This window comes from Cervus canadensis, chromosome 7 (genome assembly GCF_019320065.1).
Source record: "Cervus canadensis isolate Bull #8, Minnesota chromosome 7, ASM1932006v1, whole genome shotgun sequence".
In the NCBI taxonomy this organism is placed as follows: Eukaryota; Metazoa; Chordata; class Mammalia; order Artiodactyla; family Cervidae; genus Cervus; species Cervus canadensis.
Window position 1 is genome coordinate 26,616,160 of NC_057392.1, and position 26,300 is coordinate 26,642,459.

General features: G+C 35.5%; 1 protein-coding gene across 6 annotated transcripts in view; it reads left to right on the top strand.

Annotated features, from left to right (window-relative positions):
• DYRK1A (dual specificity tyrosine phosphorylation regulated kinase 1A) overlaps positions 1-26,300 on the top strand; it is a 144,290-nt gene that overhangs the window by 46,029 nt on the left and 71,961 nt on the right. For 5 of the 6 annotated variants that reach the window (XM_043474721.1, XM_043474720.1, XM_043474724.1 and 2 more), the window contains exon 2: positions 3,695-3,780. The exons of the other annotated variant lie outside the window; for it this stretch is intronic. In XM_043474721.1, the coding sequence (XP_043330656.1) occupies positions 3,771-3,780 (10 nt within the window). In that variant the 5' untranslated portion in view covers positions 3,695-3,770. The remainder of the gene's footprint in view (positions 1-3,694; positions 3,781-26,300) is intronic. 6 annotated transcript variants of the gene reach the window in all.

Consider the following 26,300-nt stretch of genomic DNA (forward strand, 5'->3'; position numbering starts at 1 on the left):
ATTGTAATTTGTTCCATGGAATAAAATTTTAGGTCTTTCAACAGGAACGGCTACCCACTCCAGTATTCTGGCCTGGAGAATTCCATGGACTGTATAGTCCATGGGGTCGCAAAGAGTCAGACATGACTGAGCCACTCAGCACACACACACACAACTTTATTTTCATTTTTGTAGCTTATTTTTTTTTGTGTGTGTGCTTATTCTTAGTAGACATCTTCTGTATTATCTGAATTGTCCTTTTAAGCCTCTTGCATTTTATTTTTTCCTGCGGGTTAAATTTTTAAAATTGCTAATATGAGAATATATAGCACATAAAATTAAAAGATAATAAGCAACAGCTGTGTACTTCCACCCAGCTTAAGAAATAAGATAGTTCCTACCAGTACTTTTGAAGCTTGTATCAGCTTGTATGTACTGATTTTTTTTTTTGGCCCGCTGTTTGTAATACTTCCCTACTACTATAGTTATTTTGAAACTAGATACAATTTTTAGTTTTCCATCAGTATAAAACTTTGTGTCTTTAGAAAATACATCAATGACTGCCATTTAGTTCATTAAATGAAAGAAAGTGAAAGTCACTCAGTCATGTCCGACTCTTTGTGACCCCGTAGACTATACAGTCCATGGAATTCTCCAGGCCAGAATACTGGAGTAAGTAGCCTTTCCCTTTTCCAGGGGATCTTCCCAACCCAGGTCTCCTGCATTACAGGCAGATTCTTTTACCAGCTGAGCCACAAGGAAAGCCCTTAGTTCATTAACTCTTGAGTTAATCTGGGTTTGCCATATCACGCTGATGCATTCATTTCAATCACAGTTTTGCCACTCTAGTTTTTTGTTTTGTTTTTTTTTTTTTTTAGATTTGTAGTGATTTTATAAATCTCAGCACAATAGTACTTTCAGTTAGGTGTCTTCATATCCTTCCACCCTCCCTTTCCTCCCCTCCCCTCTCGTCTCCCTGACTTCTTTTGAGAAAGAAAGAACAGACACCAAGAGACCAAGTCTGTACTTCCCTGAGCATATCATGCACCAGAACTCAAGCTTGTTGAAATTCTGTTAGCCCTCCCTGCACATGGGCTGTAAGTTAATTTTATGCAGTGATTTTCAGACAACTAGAAAAATGGTTTGTAAGTTTAGCTTCAAAAACCACTTAAGCTCAGTTCCTAGATTGTTCATAGACTATTATATTGCCTTTGGCAAAATGTGAGCTAAAACATACTGTAAAAGATTTTGAGGATTATGGGAGGTTTTTGTGGTAAGGATAGTACATGTTTTTCATTAGCATCTAATTTTGCTCCATAATTTGTGAATGGTTCCATTTGTGGGGGAAAAGATAAAAAATTTGTTGGTTTTTTTTTTTTTTTTCAGAAAAAAATTAAAATATGACTGGATTTTTAAGCTTCTTTAGAAAGAAAATTTTATCTGTAGTTTGCAAAGTCCATTTGGTGTTTGCTGTAATGTAGTTACTGTCAGTAAAAACTCATGTCTGATACAGACCATTGTTTTTTTGAAAAGTGACAAGACTGAAGGATACATTGGAATAATCACTAGAATCTTTATTTAGTAATCCAGTGTCAAGACTTGAGAAGTTTATCGTTACTCAGTATATGATGGTTTAGTTGCAGCATACTTCAGCAGCCAATTTCCTAACTTGTAGAGATGGTTTGTCCTTTGCTAAAGGCTGTTTTTCAAGTGATTAAATGGTTGATTCCCCCCCCCCCCCAAAAGATGTCAGTTTTAGGGTAAGACCATTTTGATAAACAGAGGCAGATGCATTATCCGTTATGCCATTGGCCCACTCATCTTTTCCTGTTGAAGCTGTTGAAGTTGGCAGGGTGTAGATAGCATTGTGATATTTTGCAGGTGAAGAATATAATGTTGAGAGCCTGAAGGATTTGAAAATGTTTAGTTCATAGCTAGAGATTATAGATTTCACATTTTCTTTTACCGTAGTTTATGCTGAACTTATAAAGACTTGTATTATTTTTTTTAAGACTGGCCATTTATGAGGGAAAAAATAAGAACACTATGTTTTTGAAATAAAAATCTTTAATCTTGATTCATATATTATTTTTGCAAGTAAAACTTTTGATGCGCTGCTTGAATGTTCATCTGTTTGTCCGTATCCTCCTTTCCTCCCAAGTTGGGTACCAGTTGGTCTCATGCTTAGGTTTTTACTTGACACCATAGCAGCATCTAAACTGGAAAAGTGGTTGTTCAGGAATGGAATCTGGAATCGAGGAATGGTTTCAGAGACAGGTGGTTCCTAATTTACAAGTAATTCATACACATAAACTGCTGTCTCTGAGCCGCTCTTCTGTGTTTTGAGCTTTTGAAGAACCCCAGGGGCTCGAAAGTAGGATGAGAAATAAATGAAAAGCAGAAATATTTGGGGGCAGTAAATACAAACTCAAGTCCATATTATGACCCACTTGACTAAAATTTTTCCTCACACTGTCTCAGTATTTTTTAATGTTATTTTGCAATACTATTAGAATCCTACCCATTAGGGGTTTATTTGGTCTATTTAGCTAGTTGTTGAAAACTGCAAATGTTAAAATGAATTATTTCAGCCCAGTTGATTTCTTCTTGTCACATACCTGAAGTGAACTCCATTGAGGCAACAGGAACTTTGGGGTGGTAATTTAGGAACATACCGGTACTCAGGGGAAAGGGTTATTAATATTAGCAGGATGATTGGAGTGTTGCAATGTAAATTTAGGGAATTGCAAGCATCAAGAGTTGAGAGAGTGCTAACAAAGGAAAACGACCTACTTTAGAATTTTTCCAAATAAAGAGAGGATCTAGAATTGGTTAAGTTTCTGTGTTGCTTCTGCAGAGTCCCCAGTGCCCATGACTGGTGTAATATCTTTTTGTCTCAATAGATGGATGTCTTTTGGCTAGCCTGGGAACTTGGCCAACATAAGCAACGTTGTTTCATTTGGAATAATACTGAATTCCACAGTATCAGTTTGAAAACTAGATTTTTAGACCAAACTCATTTGTTGGTTTTCAGCCTGTGCTTGTCTTTGTCTTGCCTGTTATTGTGTGCTCTTAGTTGACAGCACTGAGCCGGTGCTCTTGCTTTCCCATTAGTCGTGGGATTTGCTGGCCAATCATGAAATAGCAGCGGAAGTAATAAATAGGAATTTAAAGTCAAAGAATCACAGTAAGTAGGGAAGCCACTCAGAGAGCAAAAGAGAGTCTGTGGGCTTAGGGGAGCAGTTGTGAGCAGTGTCTCAATTTACCTGTAACATTGGAAGATTGACATCTGATTGTTCCTATAAAGCAACTTTCTTTACCTGTGATAGTAAGCCACGGTGAAAAGTGAATTCACATTCAAAGTGATTTGTGATTTGATGTAGATTATAAAATGTAGATATTTTTCTTCTAATAAATTACATAGACTAGTGGAGCATTGACAGTTTATTTCATACCTAGAAATGTGTGATTTTTTTTGCTGGTAATAGTCAGATTTTAAAACTTATTCTCCCTGGCAGTTACTTTATATTTTATAAATATAATTAGTTTTCATTAATGAAAATTATTTTCAAGTAAGCTTAAATAAATGTTAGCAAATAAATTTGCAGTCATTTTATCTCTGTTTTGGGGGTTGTATTTACATTAGATGTTCCTCAATTAGGGGTAATTGTCTTGCATCCTTATCTCTTATCATAATCTGTTTTTCTTCACACAGTGTTGTAGTTTTGCTGCTGGACTCTTCCCTCCCTCCCCCCACCCCATCAGGATGATATGAGACTTGAAAGAAGACGATGCATACAGGTGACTCAAGTTTTGAAATACAGTAAAACTATGGGCTGTCTGAGAGAATGTGGGAACTGGTGATGTATTTTGAATGGGGGGAGCTTTCTGATAAACAGCATTAGTGGGGAGAATTATTTAGATCACTAAATGCAAAGATATAGTTGGGGTTTTATTAGACTTGACTTTGGGCATCAGTTTGCTAATCAGTAACTGAGAGTGGTATTAATACAAATACAGCATAGTAATTGCTAGTTCTTGACCTTTTCAAAAGGGGATGATTGGCTAAGGTACTTTGGTGAGATTTGAAGTGTTTCTGTTAAAGATAAATAAAATATTCACCTTTATGGGTGAATGCATGTTTCCCTCAGATCCCTTTAGAGCTGAGTTGTAAAGGCTTATGGAGTAGATGTTAGTGGTCTGTCTTAAATAAGACTCCAACTGTTAAATTAAGGATGTTACACCCATATGTTTGAGTCCTTAAAACAGTATGGTCTGGGGTTTTATGTTTCCTTTCCTGCCTATCTCCATCCCTTCCTTCATTCCTCTCTTTCTCCTTTCTTTCTTCCTTGTCTCTTTTTTTATCCTCTTGTCGTTTGTATTTATATAGGAGAAGCAGTGTAGAAGGCAGTTTTGAAAGAATAGTTTTGATTGCTTTATAATTAATTGAGGTGATCTTATACACGGAAAAATGAAGGCTGTTGTATCTGTGGCTGTGTTCAAACTCTTGAAAATGTAGCTAATGGATAAGGTGTTATTAATGTTTAAATTTTAATATTTTAAAATCAGGCTGATTAGGAGGCATTTTGTTGAACCAGGTGGCTTATATTTGTAGACCTGGACACAGACATTCTTGCTTGATTTATAAACTGAAAATGTGGTCTTTAACTGGAAAAGAAGTAACTACATAAATCTTGGATAGATACTTAATTACATTATTGGTGAAGGTGTAAAAGTTTCTGTGATTGGTTTTTGGTTTTGGTGATCTTTGTTTTTCAAACAGAAAAAAATTTACCTTTTTTTGACTTCAGAGTGGAGTTAAAAAAAATGTCTCAGGTGTACCATTTTGTATGAAGAAATGTGCTTGAATATATATTAATTATAGATCAAATCATATTTCACATTCATGAGGAACTTAGAGTCTGATAGTAATTCTTTTTTGAGTAAAAGGCGATTGAGTGATTATTGCTGTAATCTGTGTCTCAAGGGTGCACGTATGTATTTGCCTGTGTATACTAGAGGTACAACCATGGACACATGCTGGCTGAGTGACTGGTAGAATCAGCATGACGCGGAGGCCGAACATCAGTGTCATGGAGGAGTGAATAAGAATGAACTTACAGAGAACACTGTAGAATTTTATGAAAATTGTGTTGTCAGATTTTGTAAGTGTGACTTTCTGGTGCAGGAACAGTTTCTGAGCCTTGTCAGCTCCTGGGTTGCGCCTTGGGCACTGTACTGCACGTTGGCTATACCAAGTAGATGCTTGCTTTCACCAGAGGTCAGTAGAGGAACAAAGTGTTCTGGGGGGTGTCTCAAAAGACTTAATCCATGAATATTAATGATTCTGGAGGTTTTCCCTGAAGGAACTTTGAGGTGGCAGAGTTGCTCTTTTATTTCTAGGTTATTGTTGCAAGATATGAAAAGTTTCCAAATAACTCTATTTCTTGAGAGGCTTATGGATGAACTGAAATATCTAAAGAGTAGATACAGTTTATAAAGATTATCTAGTTCATTTTATGAATGCTGGGACACACAGAAAATTAACAAATATCAGATTTGTGGTGTAATCTAGTCTCTTACTCAGCCCTGTATTCCTTAAAAATTACCAACATTTACTGGCTGATAAAGGGAAAGACTGAAGAAGGAAGGTTTGACTCTGATGTGTATGTTAGCTGTTGGTGTATTTCCCCTTCAACAGTTTGAAAGTTAATAATTGTTTTTGAATGTAAAATTAACAGCTTTTATAATCATCATTAATTAATGCAGTTTGCTCTGGTTTTACAATGCACACATTTATTATTCAGCGGACAGGATTTTAACACATAAAAGCTCATAAGGAGTTTTTCATTAGGAGTTATTCCTAGAATGTTTTTGCATACTTGGAAGTGAGTGTTGTTTCCCCAGGCATTCATGATCTTGACTTTATATTGGTGAGATATGATGCCGCCTTACTCTCTCATACCGCTTCATTTTAGGTGCTTGTTCAGGGACGCTAGAAAGGACGTTGAAGTGTGTTTTGACTGACTGCACTTTTCAAAAGCCAAAGCTTAATAATTGATTTTTACTGAACAGCAAGCTAAAGTTAAACTTTAATATATCTTTAGTATGTGTGTTTATAGGTGTTTCTATACTTGTTTAATTGGAGGGCACTTTTCATATTTTAAAATACAGTTAGGATATATATTAGGTAAGATTGGATTATTTTTTGATCTTTAGAAGAAAAATCATTTATGACCAAACATTCGTTTCGCTAACATTTGCTTTGTACCAGGTGGGATAGTAGTGCTCGACTTGTAAGGTTTCCTGTGCTTGGGAATCAAGGAACACATTTCAGCTGGAAGAGGGAGAAAATATATAAACAAATGATGCAGTGGATATTTATGATAAATTTTAGATCCTTGTCTGTTGAATTCAAGGTACCTAAAGTAAAAATAGAGAGCACTGTCTGGTTAAGGCGTTCGCAGTAATGTGTTCACCTGATACCTACATGTTGTCAAAATCTACTTTTGTGTCCCACTCTTCTTTTCTGAGCTCCAGAATCACATAACTGCCTCCTAGATGTCTCTCCTGCACACACTTGCTCCTCTCTTATTTATTCCTGTTAGCAATGAGTGACACCATTCTACCAAGCATGTGATCATCTTCAGATCCTAGGAGCTACTCCTTACTCCTTTGAATTAAGCAGTAACCAAATTCAGTTTATTTAGAATGTAGAAAGTACTTAGGAGATTAAATTTGGAAAATATACTGCCTCAGAGATCACTGTGCACATTAACATATAAGTGCTTGCATTTTTCAAAGTTATTTGATAAAACAACCTTCCCTTTTATTTCTCATTTATACCTATTAACATTCAGTGGAACATTAATTGGAAAAGCTGTTGGTTACAGCAGATGATACTGTTTTTTGCTTTGCTGGGCTTCTTTAACAACTGAAATATTTTTTTTTAATAGTGATAAGCTAGTTATTTGAAAGCTTGAAATAGTTCTAGAACATGCAGAACTATAACTCTTTGAGGATGAACACTATAAATTTATTAAATTCTGCTGATTTGATCATATTATCTACCATATTTCTATAAATTTAAGTGCTTAAAGCTATTTGATATGGCAGTTTTAACAGATGAAAATGTGAGTTTTGTGGGGCAAAGTTTGCATACTTAAGTGATCACAGGAGTATGACATAGTATAATATTATACAGCAGTTAGAAATCAGATCTGTAAACTTAAATAAAATCAAGTTTTGTAGTCCCATTTGTATACACAGGGTGCATGGAGGGGAATAAAAGGGTTTGTGCATTTTGATATTTGAGAGTGTATTGCCCATTTCACTCCTTTTGGTCTTATTCTTCACGTGGTCCTGTGTAAATAGTCTTTTTCTATATGTGTTTTCCCTTCTTTACTTCTCATTCATTTCTTAATCCTGAGTGGTCTGATTTTGTGCTTAATAGTTCAACAAGTTGATGGTTTTTGGTGAATGGTTAAATCCAGTGGATTTATTTTTGCCCTCAGGTTTCAAGTTTTCTCCCTGTTAACTTGGTAATGTAGTATCAGTGAAAAAATTTGGAAATTTATGACTATGGATGAGTGGAAGGAACATACGCAGAGTTCTACTGCCCATTGCGCTAGGGCACTTTCTCTTACAGTATTTTGTTTTTGATGCCATTTTTTATTAAGATCATCTGAATAGGTTGGTGTGCTTGGGCAGAATATGTTTTCATATTGTTTATATTTTCTCTTTTATTGCCCAGCATTATATTGTGAACATTTCCCTATATCATAAGAAACTTACTAACTGTAGTGGTCTGCTGTTCTTTTGAACTTGGAGCACATTTAGAGCATTCAGAACTATAACTTTCTGAGGGCACACTATTTTAGAAATTTATCTTAAAGTATGTGATTTGAAGTTGTTTCTTTATATGCTCATTTCATAGTTAAGTTAGATGTCTCGGGGACATTTTTTTAAGTTTTCCTTTTCACTTTTTTTTTAAATACTAACATTTGTGCATGAGTGTTTGTTCATATGTTGAATTATTGCCTTGTAGTTTGTCCCTAGAAGTGTAAATATTTTAGCTCATAGGGCTTAAAAAATTTTAAGACACTTCATACAACTCTTTAGAAAGGTGTTTGGTAAACGTACCAGTTTATACTTACTAGCATTAGACAAATGTTTGTTTTTTTAATATATCTTTGTGAGCAGTGAGTATTATAGTTAAAAATAAGTTTCCAATTCAGCTGGCAAAGAGAAGAATCTTCTGTTTTAGAAAATATAAAGTGATAGTGTGTTCTCAGTGGAGGAAAAAGTTTTGTTGCTTCAGAAATGCATAAAGCGACAAACCTAACATAGTTCAGTAAATATTCTCCTCCCAGGATTCTTTGTAGCAAGTGGTTTTGTTTAATGCTTTTATGGCATTTGCATATGTTAGCTTGCCGTTTTTTGGTCCCAGCTAATCTGATTCTCAGAGTCAGAGGACCGTGGCTTATTCTCATCTTTGTACCCTGTGTCTACGGGTTCTTGTGACATAGAAAGCGTTCAACGAATACTTGTTAAAGGAACAAAAATTGTTACTCTGTTAATGCCTAAAAATATCTACTCTGAATGTCTGCTTTAATAAATTTCTTCAGGTGGTTTTAAGAGTTTCACATTATTTTCCATTTCCTTTTATGTTTTTTTTTTTTTTAATTTTTTTTTTACTGTTTCTGGTTTCTAGATGAAAGCGATTAATAATGATTGCATCAGGTGTGTGTCTCATAAGAGAATATAGGATATTTATAGAGAAGATGGTGGAAAACCTGAGGTTAGCCGTGTTGTGATGTTGTGTTTCTTAGGCCTTAGCACCTTCATTCAAGACCTCGGTGAAAGCAAATGGATTCACACTCATTATTTTAAAATTTAGGGATACTTGCTAAATGTACCTTCAGAAGAATGTTTGAGATCTGGGAAGATAACAGTAGGACATGGTTTTTTGAATCTTGACAGTTTTCCCTAAATACAGAGTAACTAGCATGGCAAAACCAAAAATTGATAGACACTTTCTCTAAAACAGTATCACCACAAACTCTTAATAGAAGTAGATGAGGACCAGTCTCAAACAACTACAAGACCTGCATGGTGTCAACATTTGTACTGAAAGATTCAGAAGAAAGCAGCAAGAATTGGATGGACTTGAGAACAGGAGAACCCCAAGCTAGCTAACAAAAAGTCTCTGCAAAGTGTGGCAAGAAAGGTTGAGAACAGCAGCTAAAATGAAGAGATGTTTGTGAGTTCTCAGGATAGCAGAGGCCCGCAGTGAATTCTGTGGGGTTAGAGCCTTCTGGTGCCTATGAATCTTTAAAACCGACCAGTTGGAGTTCCTTCCCTGGTCAGAGTCCCACACTGAGGAGATGCTGCTGACAATGGAATCCAAATGAAACAGGATGGAGACCGTGGGGGAGAAGGGGAAAAGGGCAAGTAAGATAGGGGGAAGGTGAAAGTACAGGAGACCTCAGTCATGAGACTGTGTTTTGGTATGCTTGGTTTCCTCTTGAGGGAAACAGAGGAGGACTTACTGAACCTGGAAAATCTACTCCAGCTTCCTAAAAGTTTTTTTATTTTGCATGAAAGAGAGCAACTGACTCAGTCAAATTCCCCCAGAGCTTACTTTCATAAGAAAAAAGGAATGAGACAAAAATATTTTTGCAGACAATGAAAGCATGCTGGAAAGAAATGTTTATAAAACAAATGAAAACTATAAGCCTGATGTTTCTCAATGAATTCAGACTCAAACAAATTTAGAAGATGATAGAGATATAGACTGTTAGTCGTGCAGTCGTGTCCAGCTCTTTGCGACCCCGTGGACTGTAGCCCACCAGGCTCCTCTGTCCATGGGATTCTCCAGGCATGAATACTGGAGTGGGTTGCCATTTCCTTCTCCAGGGGATCTTCCTGACCCAGGGATCAAACCCAAGCCTCTTGGATCTCCTGCATTGTCAGGCGGGTTCTTTACCACTAGCGCCACCTGGGAAGGTGTGGAAGAGCAACAGAAATCTGAATAAGGAAATCTTAGAAATGGTAAAGAGAAATAAGGAATCATTTGAAAAATGAAGCTAAACTAACAGGTACGCTAAAGTGAAACAAACAACAGAAAATGTCTTCAGAGAAACAGAAGATAAATAGGAGACAAAAATTTAACAAAGAATTGAAGAAAAAGAAGTGTTCTAGAAAAGGTGACATTTACCAAAGAGAGGCAAAGAAATATCAACATAGAAGCAATACCAGAGTCTCTGAAGAGGAACCAGAGCAGTGAAACTTAATAAATTCTAATAATTATAATTCAGGTAAATTTCCTGAAATTAAGAAAAGAAAAAGGGTTACCACTACATTTGAAAAGTTATATATTTGGAGAAATTGATCCAGAAACGACTACCATGTAGATACATTCCATAAACATTATTGGACTTTGAAGAAAATTCTTGGGAGTATGCAGGCAAAGATCCAAATCTTTAAGGGGAAGAATGTTGGATTATCTGGTTTTGATAACAGTGCTTTATTCTGGAAGCAGTGGAATAACAACATCTAATAAACACAAGGAGAACAAATAAGAGCCAGGAGTTTTATATCCAGCTAAATTGACTCAAGTATGAAAACAGCAAACAAAATGTTATGAATGTGAATGTGAATTTGGAGGCTGTTCTTTCTTAAGGAATCTACCAGGGAATATACTTTGGCAACCAAGGAGACTGCAGGGACACTGACGTAAAAGGAGCTTTAAATAGGTACTTGTGGAACTTAAATGATGCTTATGCATGAGTATAATATGTAACGGCTAGATTCTCTGCAATGAAGATACAGTAGAAACAACAACATAAAAAACGAAGAAAGTTCTGATTGCATCAGTTACTAATGGGAAATAAAAGATTCCTTCAAATTGGATGCTTGGAGGGGGAGGGGGGAAAGTTGGTAATTAAATTTCAGTGATGTTACAAGTAGGGGAAACAGTAGGTCATGTTTCTTCACCCCTAGACATATGATGAGAAGAAAGGAAAACAGAAGGGATTTGGGTAACTACAAGAACAAAATACACAGCTCTACATTTCACTTTCTTCACAGGAATAGGGGAATAGGAAGCATAGTAATAGCAATAAAACCTCACAACGGAGTGCTGAGTGCTTACATAGCTTGTGCCTGATAGATGTGGTCTATTTCTATTATTTTTATTTTCTCCCCTCTCAGTTGTTATTACCATACTATTTATGCTTATTTTGAGCTTGCATTTCCTTAAATTTACCCTTTTTTTTAGAATTTGACCTGTCTTCTCAAATCACCTGTGTAATGTTTCAGATTTTATCAGACTTAACAGTTAATTAAAATTCATCTTATTTACATAATTTAAAATTGTGTTGAAGGACTGTTTATTTATTAGGCATTGGAATTATGCTGATTTTTTCCTACTTACTGGTATTACTCAGGTTTTGTTTGCAGGAGCAGGGTAGATAGGGAAAGAAATGTGATGGAGTAAAGAGTTTTTTTCTGGTAACCAAGTTACTTGAAAAACTGATAACATTTTGTTTTTTTCATATACTTGAAGTGATTATCTAATATCCATTTTTACATGAGTCTAGTAGAAAAAGATTTTGTTACAGTTACGCAGATTTATTGTTAAAGAGATCTGAAATACTTTAGTTCTCCCTCTTTCCCATTCAGTAAAACATGAAATGTAATTTTTGTTTTCTCTTTGAGGGCAAGGACTTTTTCCTGTCCTGTGTGTGTTTGTGAATATTCTTAGACAAATTACATATCATAAAATTCATGCACCTTATAAGTTTGAGTTTTCAGTGAATTTTTATAATTATGCAGCTATCACCACCACAGTCCAGTTTACAATATTTTTAGTTAAAAGTACTTTGAGTTCAGATAGAACTTCTGTAAAGAAGAAAATGAAAATCAGCAATAATCCAAATAATTAGAATATCACTATTTTTTTAGTTTATGTATTTTTGCCTATTATACCCTTTTTACGTGGGGCTCCTTCGAAAGGATTGAGGAGGCAAATGGGGGTCACCTTTTACTTTCTCTGGTCTTTTAAAATTTAAACATTTCCCCATCAATACTCTCTAATAGCATCATTTTTCATGAATAATTAGTATTCTACGAATCAGTTACTATTCCCCATTGTTGCTAATTAGTTCATAATAATGTTTAAGTGAATGTTGTGGTAGACCTTGTGTTCATGTGTGATTTATTGCCCTAGGTCTAGTCTTAAGAGGTTGCATTTACTGGGTTAAAGGGCATGTACATTTTTAAGACTTCTGATACATGTTTTCAAATGTATTTTTTAAAGAACAGGTTAGGCTTGTACCAGCTGTACAGCACAATTTTACCACACTGTAGAATCCTGAATATTTAAAAATACTTGACAATTTGATAGACAAAACATAACTTAACACTTTAATTTGCCTTTATTTGAATATTAGTGCAGTTGAGTATGTGTTTATATGATCTGTGATTTTCCTTTTAGTATTTTTTGCTGATATTTTGCGAGTATTTTATTATTTTAAATTTCATTTTCTTGAGAGGTCATCACTGACTGTTGTTAAATGTCAGGAACCATTCTGAATGATGTGCATTTATTAACTCTCTTTTCTTGATGGTGACTCTTGGATTTGTGTGTTGTTAACCCAGCCAGAAGCTAGTAGCCTGCCCCAGGTCACATAGCTAGTCAGCGACGGGGCTGCCTAGCCAGTCTAGTCCTGCTTGTGTTACTTCTCGTGAACTTTCTGGTTTACATTTGTCTCTTAATTTTGTTCATAGTATCGTTTTATACAGGAGTTTAAGTTTTTGTATGGAGGGTCTAGGGCTTATTTATTAGTGTAATGCCTGAAAATAGAATCAATTCTCAAATATTTGTTGAACAAATGAGAATAAATCCATTAACAATCTGTTGATGGTGGTGACCTTTTACTTGTGTATTGTATATCCTCTCTTACAGGGATTCCCAAGGGCTTCATAAATTATTTACTCTTTGGTGTTGATAAGATACAGTAAGCTTATCTGTATTAGCTTTTCTGGAAAGTCTGTGAAGTAATTACTGCTTTAAAAAGAAACGTGTTCTTAAACAAGCACATTTGAGTGGTGAAGAAAGTGTATTATTGACAGATTTGAATTGTAGATTCAAGTGAAATAAAATATTTGTTTTGAGTGTAGGAATACTTTGATGGAGTTTGGTTTTCATAGTTTTAGAAAATGGATCAACTTGGCTGTTATTTTAAAAGTTTGTTAGAATAAATTTTGGTTTACTTTAAGTAGTAAGATTCTTTTAAAAGGAAAACCCAAACTAAAAAAAGCTGATGTAAAAACTTACTGCTTAAGGTTTTGATAGTGTAGCTTGAGTACTCCACAGGAATCTTTTAAGACGCTCTTCTCTTTCTGTGGGCTTTCTCCCTTTTCCTTTGACATCAGGCTGCTGTTGACTGGTCCCTCTTCAGCTTGGTTGAAGCCTTTGTGTCCTTTAAATGCTAGTCTTATTAAAAAGTGTAGACATCCATATTGTTAAGTGGGCCTATGTTAGAGATTCAGGAGCTGCACAAATAAATTTACTTCCATTTTTTCACATTATCCACAAAATATACATGGGAGCAAGTACTCAGAAAGTAGATACTTGAAAATGTAAACTATTTGTTAATAGAAACCTAGATCTGCTTCATATAAAATTATAAAAGTTAAAAAATTTGTTTAATGCTTGATTTTTCTAGAACCTCCTGGTTACAACCAACCTTTTTTTCACCCTTACTAGTAGTAGTATTTTTTAAGCCATGCTTAAAATGATATGTTAAAATCAGATTTGTACTTTTTTTCTATATTAAGCATTAATTACTGAGTTTACAGGTGTATAGTTAATAAAACTTTATTCTGGAAGTAAAAATGAAATAGCAGTTTTCCTTTTCCTCATTCTCACTCCTTAGTGGCAAAACACCTTTTAATATTCAGTTTTTAAATTCTCCCTTTGGTTACTTAACATCACTTTAAATAGAGTAATGTGTTTATAGATCTATTTTATTATTTAAGAAACTAAAGACTGTCCTGTCAGAAAGAGGAAATCAAAGGGCTCTGTGTGCTTTTCTTTCTGCCAATTTTTATTTCTCGTTTAAATTTTTTCTGTTATTATTACAACTTTATAAAATTGACTTAAATCTCTCTTTCTTGACCTGTCCGTTTTAGACAGTTTCTCTTGTTTTCCCAAGATACAAAATGAGAGCTTTGGTTCCCTTTATTTTTATCTCACAGCCTTTGTCCTCCAGACAGTGACTTTTACATTGTATATAAGGATATACACTTATATACCTTTCTTGAACTGTAATTGAGTTCCATGGTTTTTTATCTTGAGTTTCTGTTGAAAATTAAAAACAGGAAAACTGTACTGGAAAATTGCTGAGTGGATTAGGACCTAGAGAAGGAGATGTATGTCACCAGGCTTCTTCCACGCAAAGGAGGAATGTTAACACTGGGATTGGAGGTGTAGTGTAATGTCATGATGATTTTCAAAAATGATTTAATTGTGTGCTGTGCAAATTTTCACTGGGCAAAAAATTTTGTTTTAAATCAGACGCAGAGTAATTGTTTACAATACTTGTCACCTTCGTTTGGTCTATGAGAAGGCCCTCTTTTATAATATTTTAATGAAAAATACTTATAACCCCTATTGCCCCACTCAAGAATCTGACTTCCATGTGCCATTATCAGCTTCTCTCCCAGTTGGGGGGGCAAATGCAGGTTTGGGGTTTGTGGTGAGACACCAGGCAGATGGCCTCAGTTCAGTGGGTGTGGATGGGGGTCTTGGCAAGAGGGGTCTCGCCCTTTCATTGCCAGGTGAGAGGCCCCAGGGAGCAGAGTGCAGCTCTGCTGCTCCTGATGAGCCCTTCCTTGGCGGGTGGCGTAGTGTCTTCCAGGCCTTTTTTTTTGCCTCAGCCTGGGGGTGACTGTCCTCTGTGTTTGAGTGGCTGAGACTAGGTGTGTTGACTCTGCGGTAGCTTCTTTGAGCTGCTGGGAGAGGCTGACCACAGAAAATAGTTGTCTGGCAGTCAGGCCCCTTCGGCCGTCTCTCTTTCTGCTCCACTGTTCCTTCTGCACCCGGAATGGCACCTGCCGCTTCTGCTGTGGTTCTTGACGTCAGCTTTCGGCTCTGGGTCTTTCTGATGCTCTTCTGATTATTGGTATGTTCCTGTTGGCCTTTTGTCTTGAAGACATCTGTCAGAACTTTCGGCTCACTGCAGTGAATCTCTCTCCCATGCTCTGCTGAATTGATTTTATTTTTGTGACTTTTAACTGCTATGTTGGTAGATATTATGGAGGATATGAACAAGTATGCTTAGTCCATCTGTGCTGTAGATTTTTCCTTTTGAAAGCACTTTCCAGCCTCAGTTTAGGAAACTGAGCTTCTGGGTGTGGTGTTTGTTACTTCTCTTGCTGGTTATCTTAAAGGATTTTTCCAAGCAGTTGTTGCTGTCTTTGATTCTCTGGTAGTAAATGTTAAGAACTAGGTGAAATTCGTGATCTCAGTAAAACTTTCCATCTACTACCCACCTATAGAATAGCACTTAAAGTTGCCCATGCGAGAAATAGCTCTCTTGAGAGTCAACATCTGTACTTCAGTTTCTCCCTTTGTGATTTTTGGTTTGGGCTCTGTTTGGAAGCTTCCCTGGTGGCTCAGATGGTAAAGAATCCACCTGCAGTGTAGGAGACCTAGGTTTGGTCCCTGGGTTGGGAAGATCCCAACTGGAGAAAGGCATGACAACCCACTCCAGTATTCTTGCCTGGAGAATCCCCATGGATAGAGGAGGCTGGCAGGCTACAGTCCATGGGGTCTGAAAGAGTTGGACACAACTGAGAGACTCATGTTTTCATATTCATGGAAATTGATAAAATTCTTAATGCAGTTTGTAAAGGTGAGGATGGTTAAGAAAGATGAACCTGTTCCTTATATTTTATTCGAGCACAATCCAAGGAAAGTTTTTTTTTTTTTTTTGAATAAGTCAAACTTATTTTTCAGAAGCAAAAAGGACAAGTGGTGACTTGCCTTTGGAAAAGACATTAATATCAGGGTAATCAACTGTCCATCTCATAGAGACAGCAGCCTAAGAAAGACTCTGTTATCATACAGCTCTCAAAGGAAGTTCTATTAAATAAATCTCAGAACAATATGTTTTTAACAAAAACCAACAAAACAAAAACATCGACAACAACAAAAAATTAAAAAGAATCCATGAAGTGGTATTTGAAGAAAGAAAAAGGAAAATCTGGAAGTCTTATATATTGAGAGTTCTCTATTAAAATCAAGGAGGCCCAAATCTGTTTCTTTTAAACAGTATTCATGGATATAACTGTGTTTTCCTAAATGTCACAAGGAAAGTTTTTAACCCGAAAGTTAATTTGCAAAAATCTTTGTTGTTCCGGCTGTGTGCATTAATGATGATAACATTTAGCTAAATAAAGGCTTGATCAGTCAGCTTTTAGTATTTCCATAATACCTGATGAGGGAGTAAAAGTATATTTAATATACAACAGTGAGTATTTGTAATGTTTTGAGTGCCTTTTTTGTTTTGGAAGGGGAAGGAGGATGAAGATGGGGACCATTTCCCATATGTGAATTAGTTGATCCACAAAGGTAGAGAATAATCCAAGATTTAAAACTTTCTGTCCATAATCCAGATTTAAGTAACAGTTTACCTTCAGTTTCTGTAGGCAGATTCATGAGGAGGAGGAGGGTGGGAAGGCATCAGAGTTGCTCTCAAGTTGGAGGGGACAGATGTAACTGGACGACGTCTTTCTGTAAAGGATGTCTTGCAAGGCATTGTGACAGCACCTCACTTTTACACGTGGTGAGGCGTCACAGACTGGACTGAGGTAGTTGCTCAAAAGTTTTGAATATTTTTCCAGATTAGATGGCTTCAGATTTAAAAGGGAAAATGCTTTCCATTTTTCAAAACTATAAAGCTGCATTGTAGTTCTCCCTAAAATATAAAATTGTTGGTATGGTGTGATTTATCATTTGAGATAATCTTGGATGACTTATTACTTGTCATAGTAATGGCCTGTTACACATTGAGAGGCTAGAGGCTGTTTATATATCTTGAGCATCATTAATTGCAGATTTGAGAAGTTACCAGTTATATTTTTCCAGATATGTTTCTTCTTGCAATGTAACTGGAATACTATATTTTTAAAAAGTAAATGGTTGATTCTATACTTAGAAAACTTAGTATTTTCTTTACTAGAAATTCTAAAATACATACGTAATGAAGATTCTAATTTAGTGATTTAACTATTTTGAAACATTTTCAATACTTAATTTCTGATTCCAAAAGTAGTAGTCATTGATATTTTCCTAAACTCCACAATTTAAGTAACTTTTAAAAGAACTGATGATAAACTGAACAACATTTAAATTCAGGATGTTTTATCCCAGAGCATCTGTCACCAGGCAGATGATGTTCCCTTGTGTCTCTAGGTCCCAAACGAAAATCAAAGTGCCAAGGTTTTAATGGTTTTTCTTCTTTAAGGATGGAAAATTTTGTCATATGGAGGATGTTTAAGAGGTGAACTGAGAACAGTCTTCGTTTACATGGAAAATGTTTTTTTTTTTTTTTTTTAACTGCTTTAGATTGGAAGACAGTCTGGATTAGGATCAGTTTATTGATGTGATGGAAGTAAGAAGCTTGAACCTGGGAGAAATGACCAGGATATTAAAGATTTATGGGCAGGAGTGTGAATGAAATTGACTTAAAATTCTCTTATTTCTCTCTTTTGCCCTTGCCCTTAGGAATTAAAGGAGGCTTGTAAAAGGTTCAAAGTATTAAACACACACACACATTAAAGGAGGCTTGTAAAGGGTTCCAAGTATTAAGCACCCACCCAAATGATATCTGAAGGGGGAAGTAAGATTGAGTCTTTCAGTTAGAGTGATTTTTCCACCTTTTCTTAAGTAAGCCTTGGTTAGTGTAGATGCTTTTGTCATATGATGGCATTGAGAGTGATTCTGAGCTAACCCTTTTTGAACATTTATATTTTTATATATTTTCATATGGGTAGCAAACCATGAGATTTACTAGTACTTGACTGATATTATTTCAGATATTGTTAGAGTATTTGGGAGGGCTTTGATTTTCATCTATAGATCTTATGCACTAGTTTTCTAAAACTATAGTTTGTTTTTGGAACAAGGGGTTAGTATTAGATGGTCTTTAAGGTTTCTTCCAGCTTTAAAGTTCCAGCCCCTAAGAAGCTGACTTTAGTTGGTGGTTTCATTGGACTTTTTAAATGACTTTCATCCAGAACTGCTAAGTAGAACATGGGAAGAAATTAGGAGAGAAGCATGGGTGGTGGTTGCTTTGGAGATGCTGGAAAAGTGGCTTCAGTTTTCTAAAGGGGGAAGATAACTTGCAGTGGTGGAGATAGGAGCAACATGCTGTTTTCTTTGAATCTGATGTTTGAAATCTGTTCTTTGTCTTAATTCAGTATATTTGACAAATGCTAGAAATCTTTCTGGAGACATTAACAGACATTCTGTGGGAAAATATATCTGAAAATCTCTGACGACTTGGTGTGGGATGAATCCGTACTCCATTTAGGAGATAATTGCTAGGATAGGTGGGACAAGTTGATCTATTTTAAAATAAAACTTTATCTTTTATAAAGACACAGTCAAGGCACAAATGGGAAATGTGTCTCCTTGACATGTTTCAAAGCAGTTCTCTGAATATGTGAGATTAAAGACGTTTTCTCAACCACTAACAATTGTCAGAACATCGATGCTCTTTCAGACTGTATTTGTAGCTGTTAGTATACAGAGTATACTTAGTTACTGTATTTAAGACTGTATTTGTAGCCGTTAGTCATACCGACAGTAGGAGTTTTTTTAATATTTTACTCATTATTAGAAATTTTACATTTGAATATAATGTGCTTATATATATATAATATTGTGCTTATATCTTGATCTTGGTTCCATGATATGAGTATTATTTCCCAGCTTGTATATTCTGAGCCCTACAGGTTAATAATAACTTGGGGTTTTGTAATTTTAAAATTATTTTGAAGTTACATATTTGCATATATCATAACCAAAACCATAATGTTATTTCTCTTCAGTCTGATAAAGCTTGTTTCAGACTTCCAGTGAGCCATGTGTTCTGTTACACCCACCTTTTGTTTAGGTTTTTTGTAATAGAATAAAAATGCTTTATAGGATTTCTCTAATATGAGAATATACTTGAATGTATGGAAGGAGATTTACATAATGTCTGCCTTTGAGTAGGTGGGGGGAAAAGTTAAAATGTTGATGGCAGCTTCTGATAGAAAAACTCATAACTGTATAGTAAAAAGTTAAAATTACAACACATACACTACATTAACTGTATTCTGTGTGTTTTACCATTGGACTTCATTTGGAGTGAAAAATAGAATATGATTCTAATCCTTTACAGTGTGTGTTAAATTTGCTCTAACCCTGAAAGTGTTAACAGCAACTTGAAAATGTGACAAAGCTCAATTTCATTTCTTGTTTATTGCTTGTTTTCCTATTGGACGTTGGGAAGTAGCTCTGCCCTGGCAACTAAAATAGGCTATTTGCATAACCTAGTTTGATTGGCTAGCATTCCGACTAACAGTTCCAATCATATGGAGTCGGTTTAGTGGTAGGCTATGCTAATTAGCCGCTGTTGCTGGGGTTCAGGATGGTTTCTATGTGCTATTCTGCTGCATTGTGTTGCCTGGTGAGAGACATTGATAAATGAGTGTTTAATGATCTGCAGCAGTTCCCACTCACTGCGGGCAGGCGGATTTTAGAACAGAAGTGGAAATAAGGATTTGATTGCTTTGTTAAATACCTGTAACCAAAATATGTGTATTAAATTATATAAGTAAATTGTTTAAAATTTTTATCTAATTAAATACTTTATTACAAAAAGGAAAATACTTTAACGTTGTCAAAATATAACCCAGGGAGCAGCACAGTGCACAGGTTTTCTAAAACTCTGTTCAGTAAAATTGATTTTTCAGATTAGAAATAGTACCATTGCAAAAAGTAACATATTCGATATTTCTCATGATTGACCTTTTATAAAGGTACATGTTTGTGTTTAATAAATTGGTGCAAGTTTTGGGGCAGAATTTATCTGGTACTGCTCATGTAGTCCAGCAGGTAGGAAGGAGCATAACTCGAAGCCCCTCTTTCGTGTTCTTTGGTTCATTTGGAAGATCAGGTTGTTACTCATCACCTCTTGTTACTACTATCTTTCTGATTTAAGTCAGATGTTTTAACTATTGCTTGTACTATTAGTATCTTTGCTTTACATTAAGTTTTTAATCAGTAGTTCAGTGAGCGAGCCTGTAGGAAATTAAAATCTCAGTGATTCATTCGTTCAAAGAACCTAAGAGGTGAGGAGTAAACTCATGCAGACTTAGATGAAAACATGACTGTCATACAGAAAGTACCCTAAGTATTTATCTGAAAGAGTACAGGAAAAAGACATCCCAGGCTTTTTGAGGATTGGGACACAGGAAACAGGTTGAGTAGTCTGGGAAAGGCTTTTGAGAAAGCCCATGGAACTCCGTTAAGGTTTTAAATATGACTTAATTCAAATAGCTGGAGAGTAATAGGAAGGAAGAACATGTTAGTGTGAAGAACAGATAGCAGTTGAACACAAGTAACCATTCTGGTATTATTGTTATCCAGGTGGTCACAGTGATTAAGGCTTCAGTGTCTTAGATGTTTCAGTGCCTGAGCTTCTAAGCCAGCTGGTGTCATTGCCTTAAAATCAGAACTGCTGTTTTACTGTTCTGGCTCTAATTGTCTTTGGCTTTTCTTCACTTGGTTTTGTGGCAACTCAAGCTCTTCACCTTGTGCTGTCTGTTGGTTAAAGCATAAGGGTTTTAAACTTTCTTTCCTCCGTCCCTCTTGACCCTAAAGCACTGAAACACATGATGGTACCAAAAATAGTCCATGTGTGAATTTTAGATGTCTATATCAAATTATCTAAAAAGTTTACCCCTTTAATTGTTACATCTTTTATTTAAGGGTCTGGTTAAATCAGATGGGCATGCTAATTGGACAGTCTTAACATCCTTGCAAAGAATGTAAACAAAAATTAAACCTTAATATCTGATCATTTTTTCCTAGGCATGTCTACTGAAGATGTATTCTAAAACAAACACAGTGCTGTATATAAATTGTATCTCAATAAAACTGCAATAAAAAGAAAATGAACAGAAATGCTTTATTCATCCCCATAGTCAGAGGGACCTAGGTTCCTCCACTCACGGAGTTTGTGGTTCAGTGGAGGTAATTGACCTATGTCTTTATGTAACTGTGTGATACCGTTATGGAAAGTGGTGAAATATCTGTGCTGCAGGAGGGGTGGAAATTCACAGGAGGAAGTGATCCTTTTTCAGTTGGAGCTAGGAAAAGATTCTTGATGAAAGTATTATTTCACATGGTCTTCGGGAGGCTTGTTTGTGCTTCATACGTCCTCTTTGTAAAGTGTTCAAATCCTTGGCCCTACTTTTCCCTCCCTCTTCTCCTTATTACTGAGTTTCGAGAATTTTATCTATTTTGGATTCAAGTCCTTTAGCAGATAAATGATTTACAAATAATTAATCCTAATTCATGACTTATTTTTTCTCTTTAAGTGTCTTGAACAGATATTTTTAATTTTTATGAAATCTAATTCATTGATTTGTTTTCTTCTGTGGATCATGCTTTTAGAAAACTTACAAACTGTCCAAAGATCTGAAAGGTTTCCCATGTTCTCTCCCCCCCTCCAGATTTTATGATTTTGGGTTTTACATTTAAGTCTGTGATCCATTTGGAGTTAATGTTTGTAATTGGTGCGGCAAGGTATAGATCACTTTTTCTGCAAATGGGACACTATCCTTTCTCCACTGAATTACTTTTGTGTCTTTGTTGAAAATCAGTCTCCATGTGGTGTGGGTCTGTTCATGGACTTTCTGTTCTTTTCCGTTAATCTGTTCCATTAATCCATTTGTCTGTTTTGACGCCAATACCATATTGCCTTTATTACTGTAGCCTTATAATTAAGTATTGAAATCTGGTAGTGGTAGTGTTAGTCCTGCAATTTCTTCTTTTCCAAAATTGTGATGTCTACTCTAGGTCCTTTGCATTTCCTTGTGAATTGTCAAATCATTTTGTCAGTTTCTGCAAATAGGAAACTGACAGAAATCTATTTAGAGTTTTCCTTAATTTCTCTGATATTTCTAATTTTCAGTGTATGAGTCTTGCACATCTTTTGTCAGATCTATAAAAGTATTTATGCTATGATAAATAGTTTTTAAGCTTCAGTTTATGATTATAGTTGCTGGTATATAAAATCCAACTGATTTTTGTGTATTGAGCTTGTATTCTGCAACCTTGCTTAAACCTCTTTGTGAGTCTAATAGCTTTTCGGTATATTCCATCAGATTTTCTACCTGGATAATTCTGTTTATGATGAGAGCCAGCTTTGCTGCTTCTTTCCCGATTGCTTACCTGGTATTTCTTCTTACCTTACTGTCTTGGCTGGGACCTCCATGGAATGTAGAGTGCATATAGAACACAGTGATGAATAGAGGTGCTGAAAAAGGACATCCTTGTCTTCTTTTAAAGAGAGAAACATTGAATCACCACTCAGTATGATGTTAGCTGTGGAATTTTTGTCAATGTCCTTTATTGAAAGTTTTTTCTTTTTTTAATCAAAAATAGTTGTTGGATTTTGAGATTACTGTATGATTGTCCTTTTTTTAAAGTTAATTTGGTGAATAACATTGATTTCTGAATATTAAACTGACACTGGATCTCTGAAATAAAGCCAGCTTGGTTGTGATACATTGTCCTGTTCTTAAAGATGGATAGATTCAATGTGCTACAATTTTGTTCAGATGTTTTGCATCTTACATTCATGGAAGAGATATTGGGGTTTCATTGACTTGCTCTGTTTTTTTGTTTGCTGTTTTGTTGATTTCTACTCTGGATGCTTACCATTTTCTTTATTCTGTTAACTTAGGGTTTTGTTTGCTCTTTTTCTGTTTTGCTTTTTTTCTGACCAGAAAAGAACAAGTCATTGATTTCAGAGCTTCTTTTAAAAAATATACTATATTTAGTTCAAATTATATTTTCTATTTCCATTTATGTATTTAATTCACATGACAGAGGTACCGTCAGACACTATTTGCTATTACTTGCTAGAAACAACACTGTGTTTTTTGTTCATTCCCTTATCAGATGTCTTCTTTTTTAATAGAGGTGTTTAGTGCTGTAAGTTTCTACCTAGTATTATTTTAACTGTATTACCTAAATTATGATACAATGTATTCCATTTTCTTTTAGTTCAGAATACATTTGTTCTTGGAGTTCTTCTTTGAGCCATAAGTGCTTATTGGTGTGTCATATAGTTTCTAAGTGTTAGGGCACTTTCCATGCATCTATTGTTGCTTTCAAATTTCATTACCATCAGAAACGTATTTTGTATGACTTGATCCCCTTTAACTTGTTGAGATTTGTTTATGATCCATAATATGGTCTGTCCTGGTAAATGTGCTCTGTTGCTAGAAAACACTGTGTGTCCAACTGTTTTTTGGTGGACTATTGTCTAAGCGTTTTTTGGGTCAAGTTCATGAATAGTATTCTTTCTATATTCTTGTTGATTTTCTGTTGTCTTGTACTATCACTTATTAAGAGAAGATTATGAAATTTTCTAATATAATTGTCTATTCTTTTTTTGCTCCTTGTATTTGAAAACTTTTGATAGGTGCATGCATATTCAGAATGAATATATCCTCTTGATGATTTGACGTCTTTAACACTGTAAAGTGACTTTCATTCCTAGTCATACATTCTGTTGGTTATAGAATACTTTGTTTCATATTAATATAGCTGTTTCATCTTAGTTCTGATTAGTGTTAGCATGACATATCTTTTTTCAGCCTTTTACTTTTAATGTATTAATGTCCATTTGAAATATGTATTTCATAGGCATCATATAGTTGAATTGTGCTCTCCTTCTTACCCCCAAGTCTGAAAATCTCTGCCTCTCAGTTGGGGTATTTAGACCATTTGCATTTAATATGATTGTTGATATGTTCCAGTTTAGATCAGGTTGCTGTTTACTTTCTATTTATCTTCTCTGTTAACTTGTTCTACTACCGCCCCCCTTCCTGCCTTCTTTGGATTAAATGAATATACTTTATTTTATTTTTTCTCCTTTGTCGACTTATTCACTTTAACCCTTTTTTAAAAAAAAAATTCAGTGATTGCTTTTTATCTGGTAACAGTGTTAGTTCAGCCGTGTCCGATGCTTTGCGACCCCATGGAATGCAGCACACTAGGCTTCCCTGTCCATCACCAACTCCCAGAGTTTACTCAGACTCATGTCCATTGAGTCAGTGATGCCATCCAACTATCTCATCCTCTGTCGTCCCCTTCTCCTCCCACCTTCAGTCTTTCCCAGCATCAGGGTCTTTTCCAGTGAGTCAGTTCTTTGCATCAGGTGGCCAAAGTATTGCAGCTTCAGCATCAGTCCTTCCAATGTATATTCAGGACTGATTTCCTTTAGGATTGACTGGTTTGATCTCCTTTCAGTCCAAGGGACTCTCAAGAGTCTTCTCCAACACCGCAGTTGAAGAGCATCAATTCTTCGGCGGTCAGCTTTCTTTATGGTCCAACTCTCACATCCGTACATGACTACTGGAAAAACCATAGTTTTGACTAGATGGACCTTTGAGAGGAAGGTAATGTCTTTGCTTTTTAATGCACTGTCTAGGTTTGTCATAATTTTTCTTCCAAGGAGCAAGTGTCTTTTATTTTCATGGCTGCAGTCACCATCTGCAGTGATTTTTGGAGCCCCCAAAAATAAAATCAGCCATTGTTTCCCCATCTATTTGCCATGAAGTGATGGGACCAGATGCCATGATCTTAGTTTTCTGAATGTTGAGCTTTAAGCCAACTTTTTCACTCTCCTCTTTCACTTTCAGCAAGAGGCTCTTTAGTTCCTCTTCACTTTCTGCCATAAGGATGGTGTTATCTGCATATCTGAGGTTATTGTTATTTCTCGGGCCATCTTGATTCCAGCTTGTGCTTCATTTAGCCCAGTGTTTGACATGATGTGGTCTACTTTCATATAATCCTACCATTTCATATCACATTTAGCATATTGACCATAACCACTTAGTATATTTTCATTTATCTTTTACTTGTCTTTTTACTGCTTTTCGTAGAGTTTATATGTATGTTAGAAACCCCACACTACGTTATTATTTTTGTTTAAACAGTTAATAATCTTTCTTTTTTTAAAATATTTATTTATTTATTTGGCTGCAATGGGTCTTAGTTGCACCATGCAGTATCTTTGATCTTCGTTTTGGCATGCAAACTCTTACTTGTGGCATGTGGGATCTAGTTCCCTGACCAGGGATTGAACTTGGATCCCCTGCATTGGGAGCACAGAGTCTTAGCCACTGGGCCACCAGGGACGTCACTAAACAGTTAATAATCTTTTAATGAGACTTAACTAACTAGAAACACTGCTACACATCTCCTCATGTCATTATCTTTTCTGATGTTTTTCATTTTTATGTCTATGTCCTGTTTTTGTCTGCTCTCATTTTCCTTCATCCTCAGTACTTCCTTTAATATTTTCTGTTGTGCAGGTCTATTAGTGACACATTTTCTCATCTTTTGTATATCTGAAATTGTTTGCATTTTCTTTCGTTTTTGATGGGCATTTTCGTTGGACGTAGAAGTTCTAGGTCATACTTTTTTTTCCCAGTTTACTTACTCCACTGTCTACTCACTTGTGTTGTTTCTTCTAAGAAATCTTACTTAATGCTTATCTTTGTTCCTTTATGTGTAATATATCCTTTTACCCCTGACTGCTTGTAAGATTTTCTTGTTACCATTAGTTTTGAGCAAGTTGATTATGATGTGCCTTTGTATGGTTCTCTTTATGTTTCTTGTGCTTGCGGCTTATTGAGCCATCTGTATCTATGAATTTGTAGTTTTTATCAAATTTAGAAAATTTCTGACTTTTAAAAATTGCTTCTGTTCCTGTCAGGAACCCTAGTTCATGTATATTACAAAGTTGAGGTTGTCCCAGAACTAAGTGAATGTCTGTTAATTTTAGATTTTAATTTCTCTCTCTTTTTTAAAATTTCTCTTTTTATTTATTTTTTTGGTATTAGTTTAGTTTTTTTTTTTTTTTTTCATTTATCTTTATTAGTTGGAGGCTAATTACTTTATAATATTGTAGTGGTTTTTGCCATACATTGACATGAATCAGCCATGGATTTACATGTGT